At 37.5% G+C, this 20,934-nt stretch overlaps 1 protein-coding gene across 2 annotated transcripts in view; it reads right to left on the bottom strand.

Moving 5' to 3' along the window:
* Positions 1–20,934, bottom strand: part of AKT3 (v-akt murine thymoma viral oncogene homolog 3) — a 143,503-nt gene that overhangs the window by 48,271 nt on the left and 74,298 nt on the right. The window contains exons 2-5 of one of the 2 annotated variants that reach the window (XM_010562598.1): positions 11,542–11,653; positions 9,903–10,047; positions 5,813–5,815; positions 3,654–3,785 (exon numbers count right to left, since the gene is read on the bottom strand). In XM_010562598.1, the coding sequence (XP_010560900.1) occupies positions 3,654–3,785; positions 5,813–5,815; positions 9,903–10,047; positions 11,542–11,642 (381 nt within the window). In that variant the 5' untranslated portion in view covers positions 11,643–11,653. The remainder of the gene's footprint in view (positions 1–3,653; positions 3,786–5,812; positions 5,816–9,902; positions 10,048–11,541; positions 11,654–20,934) is intronic. The other variant, XM_010562597.1, reaches the window with a different exon arrangement.

Below are 20,934 nucleotides of genomic sequence, written 5' to 3'. Positions count from 1 at the left end.
AGTCTTTAACTTTATATCCAATGCAGGGAAGCAGGAAATGATAATATTGGATTTGATAGTTTAAAAATACAGTCATCACAACTTTGCAGTTCTGGTATGAATCATCTGCACACATCTACAGAGAGGCGGAATCAATTTGCAGGAAACATACACAGGTAGTAGTAACTGACAGGCAACTACGGGACCTGGTCTAATCTAGCCTCATGTTGAGTAAAGACAGTTTTTCTGTTTTTAAACATTCGCTTGGTTTGGTGTTTGGTTTGTTTTTCTTTAAACCCAGGTGGCTGTACACCCCCCGCTCCCTCCCTCCCCTGCCTGTCCTGTCCTGTCCCGATGAGCAGTGCTCCTCTGCTCCTCGACGGGCCGACCTCCTTCCCCGCGGACACACACAGACCTGTCCGACCTCCTTCCCCGCGGACACACACAGACCTGTCCGACCTCCTTCCCCGCGGACGCGGACCTGTCCACGGGAGCTGGGAGATGTCCATGCAACCCCCGCCCCGTCTCCCGCCAGATTTTGAGAAAGCGGCCATTTGGAGAGAGACAGCGGCACTCCCCTTCCTGTCTGTGAGCCTGAAGAGGGAAGGTTAAAGATGAGCCCTGTGCCAACGGGAGAGAAAGAAACTACCCCAGGGCTGCCAGGGGCCGGACCTAAAGGGCCTGAGAGGCTCTGGCCTGGTTTATCCATCTTCTGTAGCACTAAGCTACCACTGAGTATTATAGTCCACAGAATTGAAGACTAACTTAATGTGACTCAAATGTCAACCATAATCCTGCAGAAGTAAATATATTTAGCCAGAGTATACTTTATTATTGCTACAAATAATACCAATATATCTTTATGGTACTCCACATGCTTATCAGACTAAGCTCTGAAGATAAGGTATTATTAAACTAGAAAGTAAACACAGATGTCAGGAGTTTTAAATTAGATTTTAAAAATTGTCAAAATAGGAATTTAAACAACAACAACAGAGTTAGGAGTAATAAATTATGATGCCATTTAGCTGAATAGCAGTGCAACACTGAGTGTACACAAGACAACCACATATTTGGAGAAAACAAAACACACTTCAAGGAGAAAAGCAAGCCTGAAGTTTTACTTATTTATTTATTTTTAAACCTCAGTGGTTCACCAGATATGGGGCATAAAAAGCTGGCAATGGTGAGTTTTTCTAGCATTGCCTCAGAAGTTTGTAATACTGGTAGCAGTTTCCTGGTAAGTGTAATACTCATCTGTCACGAAAATTTAGGATCAACAGACTTATTATGAACTGGACAGATGCTATACAGCCTTCTAGATACAGCTCTCAACGCACCACTTTTCTGCTTCATATTATGCTGTTACAGGTATGACCTTCTATAGTGTATATTATATCGTTATGGTTGGACTCGATGATCATACGGGTCTTTTCCAACCTAAACGATACTATGATTCTGTAACGCATTATAGGCTGAGGTGGTACTGCAGATCTATTCTACCTAGTGACTGTATCCTTAGCATCGATCTCGAGTTAAATGTTACTGATAAATCCCCATGGCATACTTACACACTGACTGGGCTAGACAGCTAAGTTCAGGCTCGAGTCTGCTTTTGTTTTTAGGTTTGGGAGGAATGGAAAAACTGGTATTTGGTGACCACAGGGAAAAAAACTATGATCACTCAACTTGTGAAGATCTAAGCATAGTCTATTTTTTATTCTTTCATGTTTCTTATCAATATGCAACCATACTATGGAAAACTTAGAGGGACTCCCTTCAAAACTAAATTCCAGTTCTGAGGAAGTCAAATTTAAAAGACTGAGGTGCTCACATTGTCATTATGGGATGAAAGGCATCTTTCCTCGCACACTTAATCTTCTTGTTAGTCTACAAATAGGCAGAAAAACAGACCCTGGTCTGCTTCAGGGAGTGCCAGGTTCTGCCCAATCACTGAGCTAGCATTCTGTTTTCAGGTAAACAGATCAATGAACACTGCATCCCTGACCCTTCAAAATTTCTCTAGCTTCATACATCTGTGAACAAGAATTTTTGCTCAACAGAGACAAAGTCATCTGAGAATCAGTTTTAACCTTTCTAAAAATTCAGTGATAATGTAGCAGCCAGCAAAGTAAAAGGAAAAACCTTAAAATTAAAAAATGTGTTTTGTATTTTATTGATACAAAGAAACCAGCTGAAATGGTCTGAAGGCTGGAAGGGTATAAAGGAGCAGCAGCAGCAGAACAGGAACTCATAGCAGTCAGACATAAGACTCCCCTGAGGACCCCCTGGGTGCCACAGCTGAGCAGAGCACTGGGAAAGGATATTACTCTGGAGACTGGGCCCCAGCATGCAGCAACCAGATACGTTCTGGGACCCACAGGGCAACCCACAGAGATTGCTGCCATTTATAAAGTCTTACAAGGAGGGCCACCAAGATGCTCCTTCCCATGCAGGATCAGGAGAACACAGCAGCGATACCCTCCTTTCTTTCTGCATCTCCTGATTATGAAGAAAAGGGCACTGTGTTGCTGTTAGTCCAACTCACATACATGCCGACTAGCCTGCCAGTGCATGCAAAACAGCTGCTAAGGGCACAAAGAACTCACAGGTCAGTCTCTTCTCTGCTGAAGACATAAAATTAAGTCTCTCCCCCTATACCAGGGCTGGTTTCAATGAAACTCAAGGAAATATAATTTTCTTTGAGGTTTCTACCCCTCTATCAAATTTAATCAAAACTGATCAACACATTCAAAAGTTATTAGAAAGTGAGTCACGGACAGACAAATGAACACAGAGATAGACTGCAAAACACTGCACGCCTTGTTTTCATAGGCCAATAGGAAGATTAGAAAAACCTGAAGGATATTTTAAAATAAAATATATGTTAACCACAGTAGTTCCCAGCCACATTCAGTTTTTACAAATACTGGTATTGTTAGCCTCAAGCATTCAAAAATCTCAGTCAGATCCACATCCCTCAAAAACTTCCTTGGGACTACTTTCAGTTGTGTCTCATGGTGATAAAAGCATGTAGGTTTATTGCTCTCAACTTATTCTGTGCAAGTGGGATTCGAAACTTTAGAATTGCTAGAAACAAAGCTCAGAGTAGATGACCTTCATATTTAAACTTAGTAAAATTATGACCAAGCACAAGATCTAGTAACACTAAAATAATCAAGTTTAAGTGACTGGACAATGCTAGTTTAAGCCACTTCTTCAGACATCAGCTTCAGACTTTTCTTGTTCCTCAAAAACTGAAAAAATGAAATTGTTAGCCCTATGCACAGTAATCTTATCTAACGTAGAAAGAACAGAGCACAGGCCCACTAAATTAATTGCATTTATCTGAATAAACCTGCAGTTGACTTAAAAAAATTTTTAAGTATATAATATACCCTACAATGCACTTTTTCTTGTTTTAAACTTGGATTGCACTATCTTCCTGCCCAGTGAACCCTCTCAATGTTTTCACACACTCTAGATTAAAAGGCACTGGAAAAAGAGATGCAAAATGGGTACAAATACTTTTTTGTATTCCTGTTTTCTGAAGATACACACATATTTCTAACAAACTCGGTTACCATAAAAAAAAAAATACACCTTATGTATTAGATATTGATTATTCCATTAAAAAAAAAATGACCCAATATTAAAACTATAGCCTTCCTCACCTTTGCAATAATGACTTCTTTCTTCAAAATCTTCATAGCATAGTATTTCCCACTAGCCTTCTCTCGGACCAGGATAACTTTGCCAAACGTGCCTTTGCCCAGTAGTTTTAAATAGTCAAAATCATTCATTGTCTGTCAGGAGCAAAGAACAAGGATTAACAAGACTTATGCTATCCAGTTCCAATATGTACATAAGTGTGTCCACATAAAACCAAATGCTGTTATTGATATAATAAGAACAGTTTACAAAAATAGGTACACTTCTATGATTAAGTTCATAGTAGTTAACTGTATCCTTAAACCACTACGACATATCGTACGATAGTATTATTATAGTTCTCTGAAGTCAAGTACTGCACAGTATCCTACACACACACATACTTGTTTTCACAAAGCACACACAGAGCAAAGTCTTAGCCTATACCAGCAATCCATGAATTCTCCACATCTAAGAAAGCTCCTAAACTCCTGTGTTACAAGGGACACAAGAATGTGGCGTATCAGTAGGTTTTGTGTAACACCAACCACTGCATTGATGGCTTTTCTGAAACACACATGATCCTTACTACAATATTATACCAATGAGACTCTACAACAGTCTTTGCAGTAGAGGTGGACTTTTAAAAGTTTGAGTACAGATTACAATTACGTGGTTTTTACATTAATCAGTCCGGCTCTGAAAAGGAAGAGGTGGCAAGTTTTCCTCTTTCACGTGACTCCCTTATAGTGACCGTTCAAGCATCTAGTATCGCCCTAGTTTTGCAGGTTAAACATAGTACATCCAAGAGCTGGTTCTAGCAACAGACAGTTAGAGTCTAGTAGGTTTATCAGCTCAACTGGAGTGTCACACACAGAAAGAATATGACCAGATAAGCAGTTTAGCCACTTTCATGAGCACAGAGCTTGAGTCAATGATCATCTTAGTTCTGCAAGTTCATTTCACAGCCTGTTCACAAGCATCAAACCTATGGTCTATGCATTAGATGCAAAGATGAGGATGTTAAAAACAGCACAATTCTGAGAATGCAGTGAATGCACAGGGTCACCTTGAATTGACAGCAGGGTTTCTCTGGCCAACTCAGGGCCATCATTGGCTTCCACTGTGTTTCCACAGCACATCTTTCAGCGTGCTGTGTTACTGGCTTGGTTGCAGCACCACATAACCACACACAGACCATTAAGGCACCCAGGAACCTTGAGGAAAGCAGTTAAAAGCTCTGAAAGACAACACGCTCACCTTTTCTTGTTACTGTACTGTCCTGCAGTATCAATTCCTTCCTCCTGCAGTATCAAGTATCTTCCTTCCTTTGTGAATAATACAACTCAAACATTTATAAAGAGTAATTATACTCTGAGTCTCAGTCTTGCTAAGTTAAATATACTTAATCCTGTTTACATGTGAGGAAAAGAAAAGATTGTGCTTTATCTTTCATCTTCCTAGTGTCTCTTTCTATCACTAGTTGCAGCCTCAGGCAGTTTTCTTGAATACTGGCATTACAGATAAACTTCTACTTGTGTCTTCCACAATGGATTAGTACTTTCCTTATCTCTACCAGAAACACCTCTAACAGTGCCTACATATCTCACACACATTCCAAGTATAGAGCTATCGGGCATATCCCTGGTGTGCAATCACAAATAGTGGAGGCAAAATATATTCTCTCTTGTGAGAAAGAATAAAAGGCAAAATTTCCTTCTGAAATTATTTATTCCTTTAAACTCAGGTGCACAATAATATTACTGTGGATCTGAAGTTGCTGTTGACAAACTGTGAAAATAATTTATACAATTGCTCAGAGTCAGTTTGAAATCTGCTCACATAAGGGGCAGAACTGAAGTTCCATCAACCACTTTAATGCCGTAATTCCTTAGCTTTCCTTAGCTTTTGTGTTCAGCCTGCAACTTAAAAGCTGCAAAGGGTCTCCAACAGACTACTTTAGGTAACACCTGGATAGCCGGATATTTCAAAGCTTTATTAAAGAGAAGATGCTTTCCATCTATCAATTTTCTAGCTATATCAGCAGGAATTAAATCTTTTTCCCATGTCATGGTTGATTGGTAGCTTCTAAGCAAACTATCCTTGGTGAATTCCATTCTTTGCTCACATGTAAACTTACTTAAATATTTTGCAGTGACAGATTTTGTTTTGCTGCCAAAACCACCTCACATCAGGAAGAACAAAACTGCATTTATGCCAGTAAGAAATATGAGTAACAGATTTCTAAGGCTCAGTATACTTTTTACCTAAAGCAAACTCACTTTACACAAGTGAGTGTAAAGTTACAGTTTATGACCACAGACAAATCCTTAAATGGTCAACTTTTCCAAAAACTAGTATAATGTGTTACAATTAGTGATGCATGATGTAGTATGTAAAGTTGTGTGCAAACACTATGTGGCTACTAGTACTTAATCAACTAAAGGTAAGTCTTTTCAAATATCACAGTCAGTACTTTGGAAAGTCAGGTTATCTACTTCAATATTTCTATATAACCATCAAGCAAAAACAACTGCCTTTGTGCTAAAGCAGTGAAAATTGACAAAAACACAGGAAAAATCCAAAATGCATTCAAAACACACTTCAGGTGGAAGGTGAGTAATTCAGGGCAGAATCCTCTGTATCTTCAGCCATAAGCTATCGTGTTCCCCGACAAAGAATGGCTAACAGCTTTACTGATAAAGAATACTGAGTTAGTGACTACAACAACTTATCACTTCTAACAGTCAAAAATTTACGGGATCATAAGCAGCCTCAAAGGGGTAACTTTTTCCCATACTTCTGCTCTTCTTTGAGAGGCTGGACTTAAGAGAAAGACCATCAGAGTCTGAATAAAACCAGCTCAGAAAAGCAGCCCTTTGCCCACACACAGGAGGAGGATCTTGGCTCAACTGATCACAGACATGGGTTTCATGCTAAGGGCAGCAAGCCAGTCAAACCAAAAGACTCATTCGCCCAAAATTTGCTTACATAATGTTCATCAAAGCAGTCATTAATCTAGCTGCAAGCTCAGTGAAAACAAGTTAAAAATTATATGTATATTTATAAATGCAAGGTAATAGGTTTGCAAGATTTTGAGCTGTGGCTTAACAGCAGGTTATGGCAGTAGTGCTAATTCTAAGAATAAAGTCTCCCGATGCTCTCATTCTTCAGAAGCTCAGCAGAAGGTTTAGAGATGATACACAGTGCAGGGTAACTCATAAAGTCTGCCAAAGAACACAAGACCTTGGGAGATAAAAACACAGATGCCATAGCTAAGGGTGTACTGAAAACTGGTGGAAAAATGGAAATACTTCCTAAACCTGAGGGATGTTGGTAAGCAAGTTTGGAGGCTCCCATAAGATTGGATTCTTTCTCCTTGATGATTTTCCCACATTTTCATTCCTACTGAACTCTGAGGATTGAATCTTTTTCCTCATTACATTACTTTTGGTTTCCTCTGAAAAATCTATTCTTTACTCATCCTGCACCCTGGAAAACAGATCTGTAAACAAAGGAAAAGCAATGAAGTTACAGGAGACTGCATCACCAAAAGAACCATATAATGTTTAGCCTTCTGTAAAGCCTATTTACTCCCCTGTGGATGATCTGTTAAAAAAAATACACCTTACTACAGGTGTTGAAAATCCCTACAAGGAAATAATTTTTTAAAATTCCTAATTTGCACAAAGATTATACCACTTGGAGTTTTCATCTAACTTCATCAAGAAGAAACTCTACTTACAAAGAATAGTACAGCAAGAAATAAAAGCAGTTTGCTAAGAATTTCTAGTGTTCCGAATTTCAGTGATGCTATTACTGTAAAACTTAAGTGGCACATTGACACCATTAAAAATAATTGGGGGGAAAAAAAAAAGTGCTTTTGGTTCTTCCAGTTAATCTGGCCAGGGACATTGCTGTCATGTCTGTTCAAATCAAGTTCCACATCCTAAAGACTGTTTTCTTCGTAAACCTTTTGCTACCTTTTTAGAGAAGAACAGGCCCACTCTTCTCTCTCATTTCTTAATCTGATTATGCTCTTCTACTCATATGTATACCATCTGGCGCATGCACAAGCAAAATTCACTGGGCTTAGATGTAAAATCAGGTGACAAAACAAGCCTGTAGGACACATTGTGCAAAAAATCCCTGAAATGAAAAGAAATCCAATACCAAAAATATGCAATAAAAATGCATTAAGTCATTATAACTGAAATGGTTATGATTATATTAACAACTACAAAAGCTTAAAGAGAAGCTTTTCAGAAACATTTCTACAAAACAGAAACAGTTCTAAAAAAATGTATTTTCCCAATTTCAGTTAACACAGAGGGAGTGACAACTCCCCGTCATTATAGTCACTTAACATTTTTGATTCCAAAACCTTCTGAAAACCTTTTGCTAAAGTCTTCCAACAGTCAGAAATCTGCAGTGGGATTTTGAGTTGTGGAAAAAAAAAAAAATCCTTACGGTCATTAGTATGCTCTTCACTGGCTACAAAAACTCCATTCTGGTCTATTATTAGGTGTTGAATATCACCGTTTTTCATTTCACCTTTGTTTTGTAGAGTTTGCTTTTGGCTTGTTGCCAAAGTCATTAAATATTCTGCAGCACTGCACATGCACTGTCCCGGCATCTTATTTCAGCATTTTTTTAAAGTGTAAGCGGCAAGACAGAAACAAAACTGATCTTCCTACTCCTCCTGTTCCCACAACCCCTTTTGTGGTATGGGAAAATGCACTGCACTGTGAACAAGGAAAGCATACATTCCAGTTAAACTACTTATATTAGACAGCATCAATTTTGACACCTTGAAAACGCTTGTTGTTATGCAGTGGTTTTGTACTCCACTAAGAGGATACACGGGCTTGGAATAGTGCTCAGTTCTTTAATAGAGCAAATCCAAATCCCTTCCACATAATCATGCTGCCTTTCAGAAAGACTGACACATCTCGAATGCTGCCTCTGTCTTGCTGTTACTTATCATATTTTACCCTGGAGCACAATCATTAAACACCGATGCTGCAAAGCTAAAAGTTCAATGTTAACCTGACAATGTATGATGAGAGTATTGTTACAGCTGTATATAATGAGGTTTTACCTTTTGCTATAGCGGAAAAAGGTTAGAAAATTGCATACAATGAAACAACATGGAAGAGCTATGAGCTATGTTTGCACTGCAAACTCATGTTCTTAAAAGTTAGGACATGGTAGAACTGAGATTTCCTATGACACCTTTGTTATATTCATAAGGGTATAGTTTTCAGGCACTGATTTTTCTATGATTGTTGTTTCATATAGTGCAATGAACAAAACATGCTCTATCAGTAAAGGCACAAGTTCACTATTTCTTTTCATTGTTCACCATTCAAAGGCATTCAGTTACATTAGCTCTAAGACTATTTTGCTCTGTCAGCAGACTTCCACTTAGTTTTCTACAGGTTTCACTTCCAAGCTAGAAAGAATGAAGCCAGTCCTATAGAAACAGGTTATTATTTCTCATGCAATTTCAATGCATTTCTTGAGCCATGTCAATGCTGTATAGTAAATGAAAGACAACTGTTTGAATGATCCATTCGTCAAGAGTAGTCTGTACTTACAGAAACACAGGACAAAATGGAAACACAAAATAATAAGCAAATTTTTGTGTGGCACTGAATCTTTAAAACATGCACTTAGTTGTGTGTTTGTCCTGTTGACTTTGGAGATACAAGTATGTTACAGCCAACCATATACATACTTCTACTTACACCAAAAGCTGTGAAGAACTGCAAAAAAATAAAACATTGTATTCTCTTACTTCATTGAAAACTAAAGCAGAGTTATTTTCCCAGATAGCAAAAAACAAGGTCATTAAAAGCCAAATCCTGCTAGTCTTTCTCATGCAAATTATCTAATTTGTACTGGGTATTATTTGCATGAGAAAAGGGGCAAATCTACTTGTCTAAAGAAAATATTTTATTACCATACTTCTAGAAGAGTAAACAAACAAAAAGGAAAAGATTAAAATAATATTCAAACAATAAGCAGAATGTTAACATGTGCCTGAACAGTTAAACTTTGTTTTTCAAAAGTGCTGTATCAGATAGCATAACAAATAAATAAAACTAGACCAGTTCAGCTTTATTGAAATAAAACAAGTACTTCTATGCTTGTAATACACTGAAATTTATGTAGAAATACTATTCCCTGTATATTGTTTTACCCAACTAGACCATTCTACAAAAGTTATTTACATATTAGTCTTGTCAGTTATTTTTTAACGTCATTACCTTTCTTTTATGATGGGTTGTTGAAGCATCCATCTCTTCTTCTCCTATATTGTCTATCTGTGAAGTTGGACTACAGTTCATCCTCTCCTCTTCTTGCCTCTGAAGTCTGTCTGCTACAGCCTGGATTGCTTCTGTCCATTCTTCCCTATCATGAACAAGCCAACACCCCTATTAGAAACTCATAAAATACATCCAAATAAATGGTTTATAATGTTCTTCACGTGCTACATTGCTTCAATGTTTAATTCTCATGTTACACAGCACAAGACTCATATAATCACTTCAATTTCCTTCCAAATTCTGCATTATGTTAAAGGCAGTGAAGTTGACCAGCATCAAAAAGGATCACTGCACAGTTAATTTCAAGAATTACCAGTGCCTGATTTTGTGAATATTTTAATAGTGAAAACTTGAAAGCACATGGTCCAGGTCTAATACAGCTCAGAGCACAGAATGTCATCTCCTATCCGATACTATCTGATAATAACTTGCTATTTTAAGAGACTTTTTGGTATTCCCCTTCTCTGCAAGACATTTTCACAGAAAATAAACAAGATTTATTAAACCATGCCCTGTGTTCACCTCCTTGTCTGTCTCCTCTTAAAACTCAACATGTTGGCTAATTTCAAATTCCCCTGAGAAGGAGGCCCTCAAAGATAATTAAATTCCTACAAGCATCATAAAAACCAGCAGCTGCACAGAGGGGCAGGCCCAGATGAGGGTTTCTGTGGAGGGACAAGCAGGGGCAGCTGAGCCCATGGCTATTCTGTGTGCTGGCTAACCAGCACAAATACACCAGCCGGCCCATCAGCATGCCGTAGCCCCACACCAAGTGCAGTACCTGCTGCTTTTTGCTGAGCCAGCAAGGGATATGGGAGGAGTCTGGTGGTATTACTGAATGCAGTGGGAGGTACTACACCACATACACAGAGGAAAGATAGGGTGGAGAAACAGTACCAAGGCAGAATTTAAAAAATTCTAAGTGAATATACTAATGAAAGAGAAACAACAGAAAAAGCAAAGTTGTTGGTTATTTATTGATACAAACAATATGAATAAAGCCAAATCATAGTACTAGTCTCAACAGGACAGATGCCCACAGTGGGAAGACTCAGTGCATCTAACCAGAGACACAGTCTAAAATGTTTTAGCAAGGTATACAATCCCGTATCTCCTACATGCTTTTGATGCATCAAAAAAGTTAATTCTTAAGAGTTTGTCTATATTTACTGAAACAAGAAAAACTAATAAGCAAACAAATTATAACAAACATACTGCTTTCTGTGCCAAAAGAAGGAGCATATTAGGATGAGTAAAAGGAAAATTTAAGACAGCGAGGCTGGAAAATACTTCAATGCACGCTTCCATTGTTGAAAGTTTAACACTTCAGAGACATATCATGACATAGTTTTGGCTTATTTCAACACACTCATCCCACCTACTCACAGGCAACTCTTACACTAGCTATGAGCTCAGATAATATTTTACAGAAGCGGACTTATAAATTCTTCAAATAACTGTTCAGATGTGCTCAGAATGTCACAGTTCCAAGTGCTGATCATTGTGCAGTCCCAGCAGAGACTGTGCCAAGGCTTCTGCATAAAGAACACAGAAGGCAAAACAAAAATAAAACCCTCACCGTTCCTCCGGAGTGTCTACATGGAACGTCCTCTCTATGACAGTGGTCCACTGAAGACATCTGATAATGAATGTGTTTGGCTTTGGTCGCTCTGTTTTCATTAGTTGACATTCTAGAGAAATACATGACATTGTCTCTTTTATACATTGCCAGTTAATGGGTGACAAGCAAACAAAATTACTTAGATAAAAATACATATAGCTTATGTATACCCACCCAGCATGTATCCAGCACGTATAAGGAAATACAGAATGGCAATATAACCATGGGCTTCAACAAAAAGTAGCAGGTAATAATCATAAGGTGAAGAAAGCAGTCAGAGGAATTGATGGAACTTGTTGCCCACATACAAAGCGCAATCTCCATTTGCAAACTAGGTCTGTGTTATGAGAGTAAGAAGAGTATGAGATCCCGGATTGCTCTAGTATGCCAAGGTAACAGCAGTAGCCACAGGCACATTTTTCCATCTGTACCTGGCAGGAGGAATATGACATTTTCCCTTCAATGGTAACCATGCCACAATTACCCACACTACTGTCACTTCAGGATTAGATTTATTGTAAAATACCCTATCTGAGGAAACTCAGATGTTGAAACTAGCCTGATTATTAAATATAGAATAATCCCACACACACCCCCACTGGGGCTGCCCAGGAAATCTAGTTCTCTTTGTGCCCCAGTGCAGAATGAGGTCTACCTATGCTATTTCTCATAAGTATTTCTTTAAATTCTTTCTACAATCACTGAAAAGTAGAAATTTCAAAACCTCTGTAAGCAAACTATTCCATCCAACTATGAGAAAATTAATTATTTTTATAGTTGGAAGATTTTTCCTAGCATTTAATGCAACTGTTCCTATCATTTAAGCATATTGTTTCTTGCCCTATTGACTAAATTATTTTGTCTTTTCAGCAGCTATCCCTTTTAGACATTTGAACGCTATTTCATCTCTGCAGTCTTCTCTGGCCTAAATCAGTTCAACCAATCTGTCCTCACAGGTTGTGCCTACAGATCAAGATCTTCCTTGTCACACAATTCTAGGCATACAGTAGACTGCCTATTACTCCTTTGTCACAGGACCACAGCACTGGTAATTCAGGCAATGGTTCGGTGAGACTGTGTATTAGATTTTATGATGTAGCATACTGCACTAAACATTACATCTGCAAAACACTGACCTACTAGAACTCTTTACTCATGCAAATATATTTAAACATTTTTGTGAAGTTAAGGTTACTCTGTCAAAAGTGTAATTTGTTTTCCTGCAGCTACCACAAAACAGACATGAACATCATATCTCATGTTCTAGAATGCTCTCACTTGTTCAAAGCTGATCCAGATCAAATGCGTGATTTAAAATTATTCATCAGGTTCACAAATCAATCAATAATGAATATAGCAACAGAATTCCTGTTCACTTACAATCCGCTGTAGCTTCCTTTTGGTAGAGGTACCACCTACCAGTTGACCCCCACCTTTTACTGATGTAGTTGACTATTCTTTAGCATAAAACCTTGCACTTATTCTTGGTGAATTACATTTTATTTATTCCAGTTAATGTCAACACTTTACAGAAGTCATGTTATATGACATGTACCACTTCACAAGGCATGCTGTTCTTTTACAGAAATAAATTACATTGGCTTGCCCCCCCCCCCCCCCCTAAATTCAGGGTCCTGAAACCTCAACCACATCATCTCCAATTTTACAGGAATGCATTTTAAATATTCTCCAAGGAACTGCACCAGACCCAGCAAATTTCTAAACACCCAACATACATAAGTACCCTCTACTCTGCTTTTGTTTTCTCTCTTACACCTTTGTTGCTGGTATTAATTGTACAAGATGCACACTCAATAGCTCACCTCCTGAAATGCAGCTGCGTACTGAAAATACATTAAAGCAACTCTCTTTAATATTGATAGCTCATAACGAGCTTAAAGCCTTAGTTCAAGGCATTGATTTGTATGCCTGAACACCTAAACAATTTGGGACACAATTATCTAAGAAATGGACTCTGTTTCCATAATATAAAGCCACAGCAAGTATCAGCAGACTTACTTGTACTGAACCATCCTTAATATAGGTATGAAAGAACTGATATTACGGGTGTCTTTGTGAGGATGCCTTGATTTAAGAACTTTTATGCATACTGCAATTTTTTTACTTGAAAAAGCAAAGAGTGGAAGTGGGTATGTCTGTTGATAGGATTTTTCTCTGCAGCTTAGCAGAACACCTCAAAAGCTTGACAGACACATGTATAAAAAACGAAAGAGGAATAAAGTAATTATTGCACTATGCAGGTGTGTACTCCTTGATGCACAAACTTACATAATAATTTATAGATGTATGGTGAATATGTAAGCCAGGCTGTTCTGGTCAAGGAGATGACATTACATTTAACAAACCTGCATACACTGTGGAGACTCAAAAGAGAAACAGTAATCCAACCTCACTGCTTTTATAAACTCAGCTAGGTCTTGGATGGGATGAGAGCCATCCTCAACATTTAGAGGAAAGAGCTACAGCAGGATGGACACAGGAAGAGGGAGTTTAACAGAAAAGCTAGAAGAGAAACAAGGAGGACAGAAGCAGATGACAGGAACTTGGGTAGCACGATGAAGCAGAGCTGCTTAGAATACTTAACCAGGCTTGTAGCTGGATGCAAATATTACTCATGAGATCAAAGAAACCCCCATCTTCAGGGATACGGTTGAAGTCCAAGTTATGATCATAATGACAGTGAGGCTAGGGTTAACAGGCTATTTTGTTTTCTTAAATTCCTCAGCTGTAGCTCTAAGGAAGGTGTTGGGCTACCTTTGTAACAGAGGAGACTAGAAGCATTGTCTGCTCTAAGATTATCTTATCTTACTCCTGACGAAACCATCATCTCATCTTCAATCCTATCACACTTCAATCATGTAGGCTGAAATTTTCTTTGCTGGGTGTATGCCTAAAGCTGCACACTGCTGGAAAATACTACTTCTGGAGACGAGACTTAAAACTTGGCAAACCAAGACCTTCGATATCCTCTTAGTATTCCTGTGAAAATGTAAGGCATCTGGCCATGCTACATGTGGGAGGGATAACAGTGCAGTGGGAGGAGGGTAAAAAAATTACAATAACAATTACTAAAGCATAAAGTCATTGAAAATCTATGCATTGAGTACAATCCAGAGGCTACAGCTATCTCCCGCCTCTACACCTGCTAAATAGAGAGCTTTCTCCTATATTCATAGTACCTCATCCTATTCCTTATACAACATGAAATAGCAACTATCTCATCGAGGCAAAATCCAATACAGAAAGATGGCATACAGCAAATTATTTACAGAAGAGATGTTGGGGAAAAAAAGACTAGGGTATAAAGGGAGAAGAGTTGAAATCGGACAGGAAAAAGACTGGAACCTGTGTGAGAAAGAAAAACTTGGAGATAGCTCGAGTATAGCTAAACTAGAGTAGGTAGTTTCAGAGAACGGAGGTAAAAGAAGCTGCCAGGGACAGAAAAGTGAGGTGACTGTGTTAGGATAATCTGATGGCAAAAAGGTAGAGAGTCAAGTCTGCAGAAAAGTCTGTACCAGTTAAAAAGCACATCCTCTCCAGTGCCTGTAATGGAGCCAAAGACTTTTAATTTCACCATTCATTTTCTGATTGTAAATGCATACAAAAATGCATACATTAAAATGGCATTAATTTAAGTTTGCCAACTCAAGCACGCAAAAATTGAAACAAAATTAAGCCTGTCTATGTCCAAACGCTATCTATAATACAGTCTTTACCTATATAGATAGTATACTATATATAGTGTAATAAATGTTATATTACATATTAGTATGTACATTATGTAAATCTGTATCTAATATATAGACATATTATTGGTACTATCTATATTAATTTTTTCAGACAGTCCTCAAAGTGATGATGCGCATTATTAACAGAACAAAACATATGGATGTATACACTAAGCTCTGTAACTACCAAAGAGTATTTACTCTCTACGATTTCATTACAGATGATTAACTAAATCAATTAAAGGTACTAAAAAATACCTTAGCAATTGAAAATGGCACTGAAAACATAAAAAACCAAAAATGCCATTTCACTATCACTGAAGAATGCTATTGAAAAATAAAATCTAGCAAAACTTAATGCACTTTTTTCATATTGTGTTAAAAGTGGCTAAAGATTTAATTTCCTTGTGGAAGATTAAAATTGAGTATGTTTGTATCCTTCCCTTCTGAAGCAAAAAGAGTTTCAGAAAGAAGTGGAGGACCAATGTATTTCTAAAAGTGGTGTGCTACCCATCCTTCTCAAGTAGATATAAGTAACTGAAGTCTGCTGATACTTAGTACACCCACAGGATTCATGTGCTGCTGTACACAAATGTATGGGATAAACAACATTCCTGTCATGACTGCAACATCAATAAAAACTTGTTTTGTAAATGCCTTTCACCTACAGCTGGGGGGGGGGGGGCATCTATTAAGATGAATAAGTGCTGTAATACACAGTTACTGCTAATTACCAAAATATTTTTCTACTAATTGCTGGAAAAACCATAGTAGTTTTAGACAGAGACAATAGTTTGGAAACTACAAAATCACATAAGAATGAGTGAAACTGGCTACTGAGAGCTGGCTCCAAATGCTCGAGTGATAGTTGGGTCATTACCAAGAGTAGAGAACACTCTACCATAATGTCTTCAAGTTTGCTACTATACATAAACATATGTAATTAAAGGGCTGAATCTCAACTCAAAACAGTTGGAAGTCTAAATTATCATTTAAAAAGATGAGTAAGCCAGTAAACAGACAGACTCAACTTTGTGTTCTTGTATGCTAGCCATCTACAACTTGGAATTACACATTTTAATCCTAAAGCTTTCTGTCTTGCTGGGATTAAACATCAGTCATGAGAATTTTCCCCTTTAATATTAGAGGGGATGAAAAACCTTGGGGGAGAACACTTGTTCAAAGCAGCAGAATATGAAAATCAGTAACAGAAACTGACAACTCTGTTCCAACAAGTCTGTAGCACTCATTCGGCCGTTTTTGGATCTATACAGAAAATGGAAAAAAAATGAAATAAAACCAGTATAAAGAAATGCAACGGATGTTTCTCAAGTATTGAACTTCTCTTTTTAAAACAACAAAAAAAAGTCAGGTATATAGCAAAGGTTAACTTTCATCTCCATATCCACAAACAACCTGACAATTCTAAAATGTTAGACTATCTTTTTCAAATAGCTGCTACTATCTAAATTAAGTAGTTATGCTAGTTAAACTCTCCTGAGCAACTCTAACTACAAACTGTATTTCAAAACGTTCTGTTTACTTTACACCATTCTGAACCACAGATGACAAAGTTTGCTTGAAGCTGTAATTACTCTGCAAAGCTGGGAAGCCAATTAGAGGGCCTGAAACCTGCCAGTTCCAAAAAAAAAAAGCACAGATCATCTGTTCAGATTTTATTAAAAAGTTTAAAGTTTGAATTCTATAACTTTAACCCTATAATCACCAGTGGTTTTTTCCTAAATAGATTCATTCAGCATAAAAAATAGAAAGAACACAATTACCATTTTATTATTTCATATATAGAAGCTTTCAACTTCAGCTGAATTTGTTGATATGGCTAGACAAGAATACTAAACATACAAGCAGCCATAAAAAATTGCACTAAAAAATGAACAGAAGGTTGCATATTTGAGAAATTATTTCTAATACAGTCTGAGTTTTAGCACAAAAGATAATTTCCTGTGATTATCATACGATATAAAAGAAATAGTATCAAATCACTGGTTGCACTGTTTAGAATATATGCACTTTTAAATATATACATTGTTATCTATATACAGATACCTATATCTACCTATGTATCTATCTGTTTGTATTACAATTTAACCTTGATTTCTTATTCTTCTCTTGGTCTTTTCTTCACAAGATAAACACTTTTGTCCCATCCTTTGCCTAATCAGTTGCTACTCCCTTTTTTTTTTTTCTTTCTCACATCGAAACTTAATTTAATGAACACACTGCTTACAAATACCTTTTTCCGTTACTCCTACTCTGCACTCCAATTCCACACTTTTCTCTGATGACCTTTTTTGTTAGACAAGTAGTAGACAAGTAGCAGAACTAATACACCATTTTCATAACATTGAGACAGGTACACGTGCTTTTGCTCATGTACATATGAAAAGCGATGGCTTTTACATGTATGTACAAATATATGTGTATACGCACACCCCCACAAACAACCTTACCTTGGTCCTCTCTCGACTCTCCCACTCGTTTACCTACTTCCTAGAGGAAACTTCTTTCCTGAGGCTTTCCAAAAGGCTCTGTCCTTTCTCACTACATTTTATCTATGGGGAGTATGACAGTTTTAAATCCCTTCTTTGGTCCCAACAAATGCAGTTTTCCACTAAAAATGTCATCCCCAAAACTGTTGAACAGATAATTTTTCTCCATTTTCCCTTTGATCTTATCAGTCTCCTCTTTGCATTCCTCATTTCTTACCCAGCTCTATCACACCAAATACAGGTAGCTTTTCAACATGGTCTGTCCCCACAGCCTGCCCTCATCCTTGGTATCACTCTTTATTCAGTATCTAAATGCCAGCCATCCTTCTACTGTTCAATTTCAGCACCATTTCTCAAAAGTATTTTTAATTTCTCTGTTTGCCATAGTGGTGCTCTTTCAAATCCTCCTTAAAACTCCCCTTCACCATGTCTTAAAACACAGGGGGGAGGGAAGGAGGGAGAGAGAAAAGAAGGGAGAAGAAAGTAAAAATCTAACCTTGACAATGGATTAGTTGTTGATGTGCTGAGACCACTGCCTGTACTACAGGCTAATACTGTCTCATTGTTTTATCATACTCCCCCCATCTGTTTGCATCCATCTGCTGTCCCTTGTTTTATATTTGGAATTTTAGTATTTTGGAGCAGGGAATGACTTTTTGTTCTGTATGGGTTGAAATCCCACTTCTGTGGGGCCTGGCTCATGACAAGTACTTACATGTGCTTTGATGATACAACAACATATATGAGTGCATAATAAACACAAAAAACTTAATTATATTCCTTGAAGCTGAAAAGGGTCCATCCATCATGCTGGAAAGACTTTTATTTCCAATACTCCCAAAAGTACTGAAGTAGCATCCATGTTTTTCTGTCATTACAATTAGTTTGCCATTTGCCCCTTCATGCAAAGAGGGAGAATGAAAATAGGAGATTTCTGCATGTTATTGTTGTGTTTTGCCTGGGGTTTAGTTTGTTTTCATGGAAGACAGTAAAATTATACATTCTTCTCTGTCTTTCATGCAAATACCCCAATTTTATTTATGAAACTGGGTGTATCACACTAGCATAAAAACTTTCAGACCTGGCTATAAACTTTGACCTGCCATGCTCATACCAGGCCCTATTTAGAGATAATTGGAAATTACAGTATGCTATACTGGTGTCTGAGAAAGCACTGTCCATTAAAATGGAAGGATGAGACCAAGGAACTCATTTTCATTCATGACCCAAGCCAACAACTGAATCCAAACTTCTAAATCAAATGACAGAATACTAACTATACCACCTAGAAACCATTCATAAAGTAATATGAAAGCCTCCCAAAGAAAATTACTGATCCACTTTTCCAGAAAGCTAAACATTTCCCCATCCAACACAGACAGTAATATTGGTTATACACATTAGATTTGGGTTCAAATTTCCATAGATGCATTTGCATATGCAGTACATTGCACATACATTGCCTTTTTATCCCCACAAGTATCTTCAGTGTTGAATGAACATTACTTATTTAATTGCATCATTATTATTTTAGAATTAAATCTATATTGTAATTGTAAGTATCTACAGTTACATATTCTCTCTGGGTTCATGACATCCAGTGTTGTGACAATTTAAAAAACTGGGACTTTAAACTTAAATTTCACTGAAAAGTTAATTGTGGAGTTGCACACAAGGTCATGTCTAATGCCAAAGTATTTTGATGCATAATTTAATCTCACTTAAAACATACATATATTATTTTCCCACCCATTTATTTAGAGAGTGTCTTCAGAATTCTTTATAGCCCTAACATCACTCCCCTGAAACCTTTTAATTTTCAGATTTTGAAGATTTTTAAATCCCAAAAATAATAAAACCTTGTCTCTGGCCCACTGAAAGATTAAGACTAGGAAAAAGTAGCACAGCTTCTCCATTTAGAATAGCCAAGGTTCATCGATAATCATTTCTGCAGAGAAAAAAAAAATAAAATAAAGGAAAGGTTATAAAAGGTTACCTTCTCACAATAACTAAAATTTGCTTTTTCTTTTCAAAGACAAGAAAAGGGTAGCTGTACCACAGAGTGCTTAGAAAGCACTATCTTTCAAGATAGGAAAGAAATTCCAGGTGACATCATTTTTGGCCAAAGCTCAAAGGCTACTGTGAAAGGATACAGCTCTTCCCAATTATTCCCCATGTAAAGATCAAAATGAAGGCAGAGGGCCAATTCTTAGAGATACCTCATCCCAAATGTGCTATGTGATTACCTACATACTCATTGCATATGTGAGAAGTATTTTCTTATCTGTAAAGCCACAAATGCTCCTTAAGTAGAACTGAAGTAGAATTCTTCCCCACTCTGTTTTCCCTAATAATGACGATGATCAAAGACCACAGTGGTTTACACAAAGCAATGTTGATTCTACTTATGCAACACTGAACCAGTTAAAAACAGCATTGTGAGGCTATGTTGACTGGCGGGGGGGGAGGCACTGAGGGTATACATCCTGTCACCCAGAGTACTAGTTTTGTTCCAAAGAAGCATAATGGAGTTTTAAAAGCCAGGACATTTTTTTCAGGCCTCTGCCTGTACACAGAAGTTATATCAATCGAACCCAAATTATTTTTAAACTGGTTCTGACTGCATAAATGCCTAAGCAAAAGCAATTTACATTAACATATTTTATTTTGCAGTTGAAGTGGGCTAGGAATGCACACCCACTCAGTTACCGTGACTCAGTCAATCAAGAGTATCTCTTTAAGCTACAATAGCTTGATTACTTGCAACTGCTTGTCTCTACCTGAAAAGAGCTGAACTGATTTTGAACCAGCCGATTCAAGTAAGTTCACATTTCTGAATTTACCTCTGAAAACCAGTATCAACCAGGTTTAAGTTTCCGCAATGAATTTCCCACCAATGTAACTACACGGCCTTCCTTTATCTTTAAGCGTATGGTTAAGATACCATGGCACAACTTTTTGTGAGTATACATGTCAGGGCGTGAGCATTAAGGAAGTAAAGGCATACTTCAAATACACAGCTCTTTCTACTCCCAGGTTAAAAAAAGGCAGCTCTGTTTGGTGTAAAATAAGCTGGCTCCACAGGAAAGAGA

This window comes from Haliaeetus leucocephalus, unplaced genomic scaffold (assembly GCF_000737465.1).
Source record: "Haliaeetus leucocephalus isolate CR32 unplaced genomic scaffold, Haliaeetus_leucocephalus-4.0 Scaffold162, whole genome shotgun sequence".
NCBI lineage: Eukaryota > Metazoa > Chordata > Aves > Accipitriformes > Accipitridae > Haliaeetus > Haliaeetus leucocephalus.
Note: the sequence above shows the minus strand (reverse complement) of the source record. Positions and strands in the feature narration are given on the sequence as shown.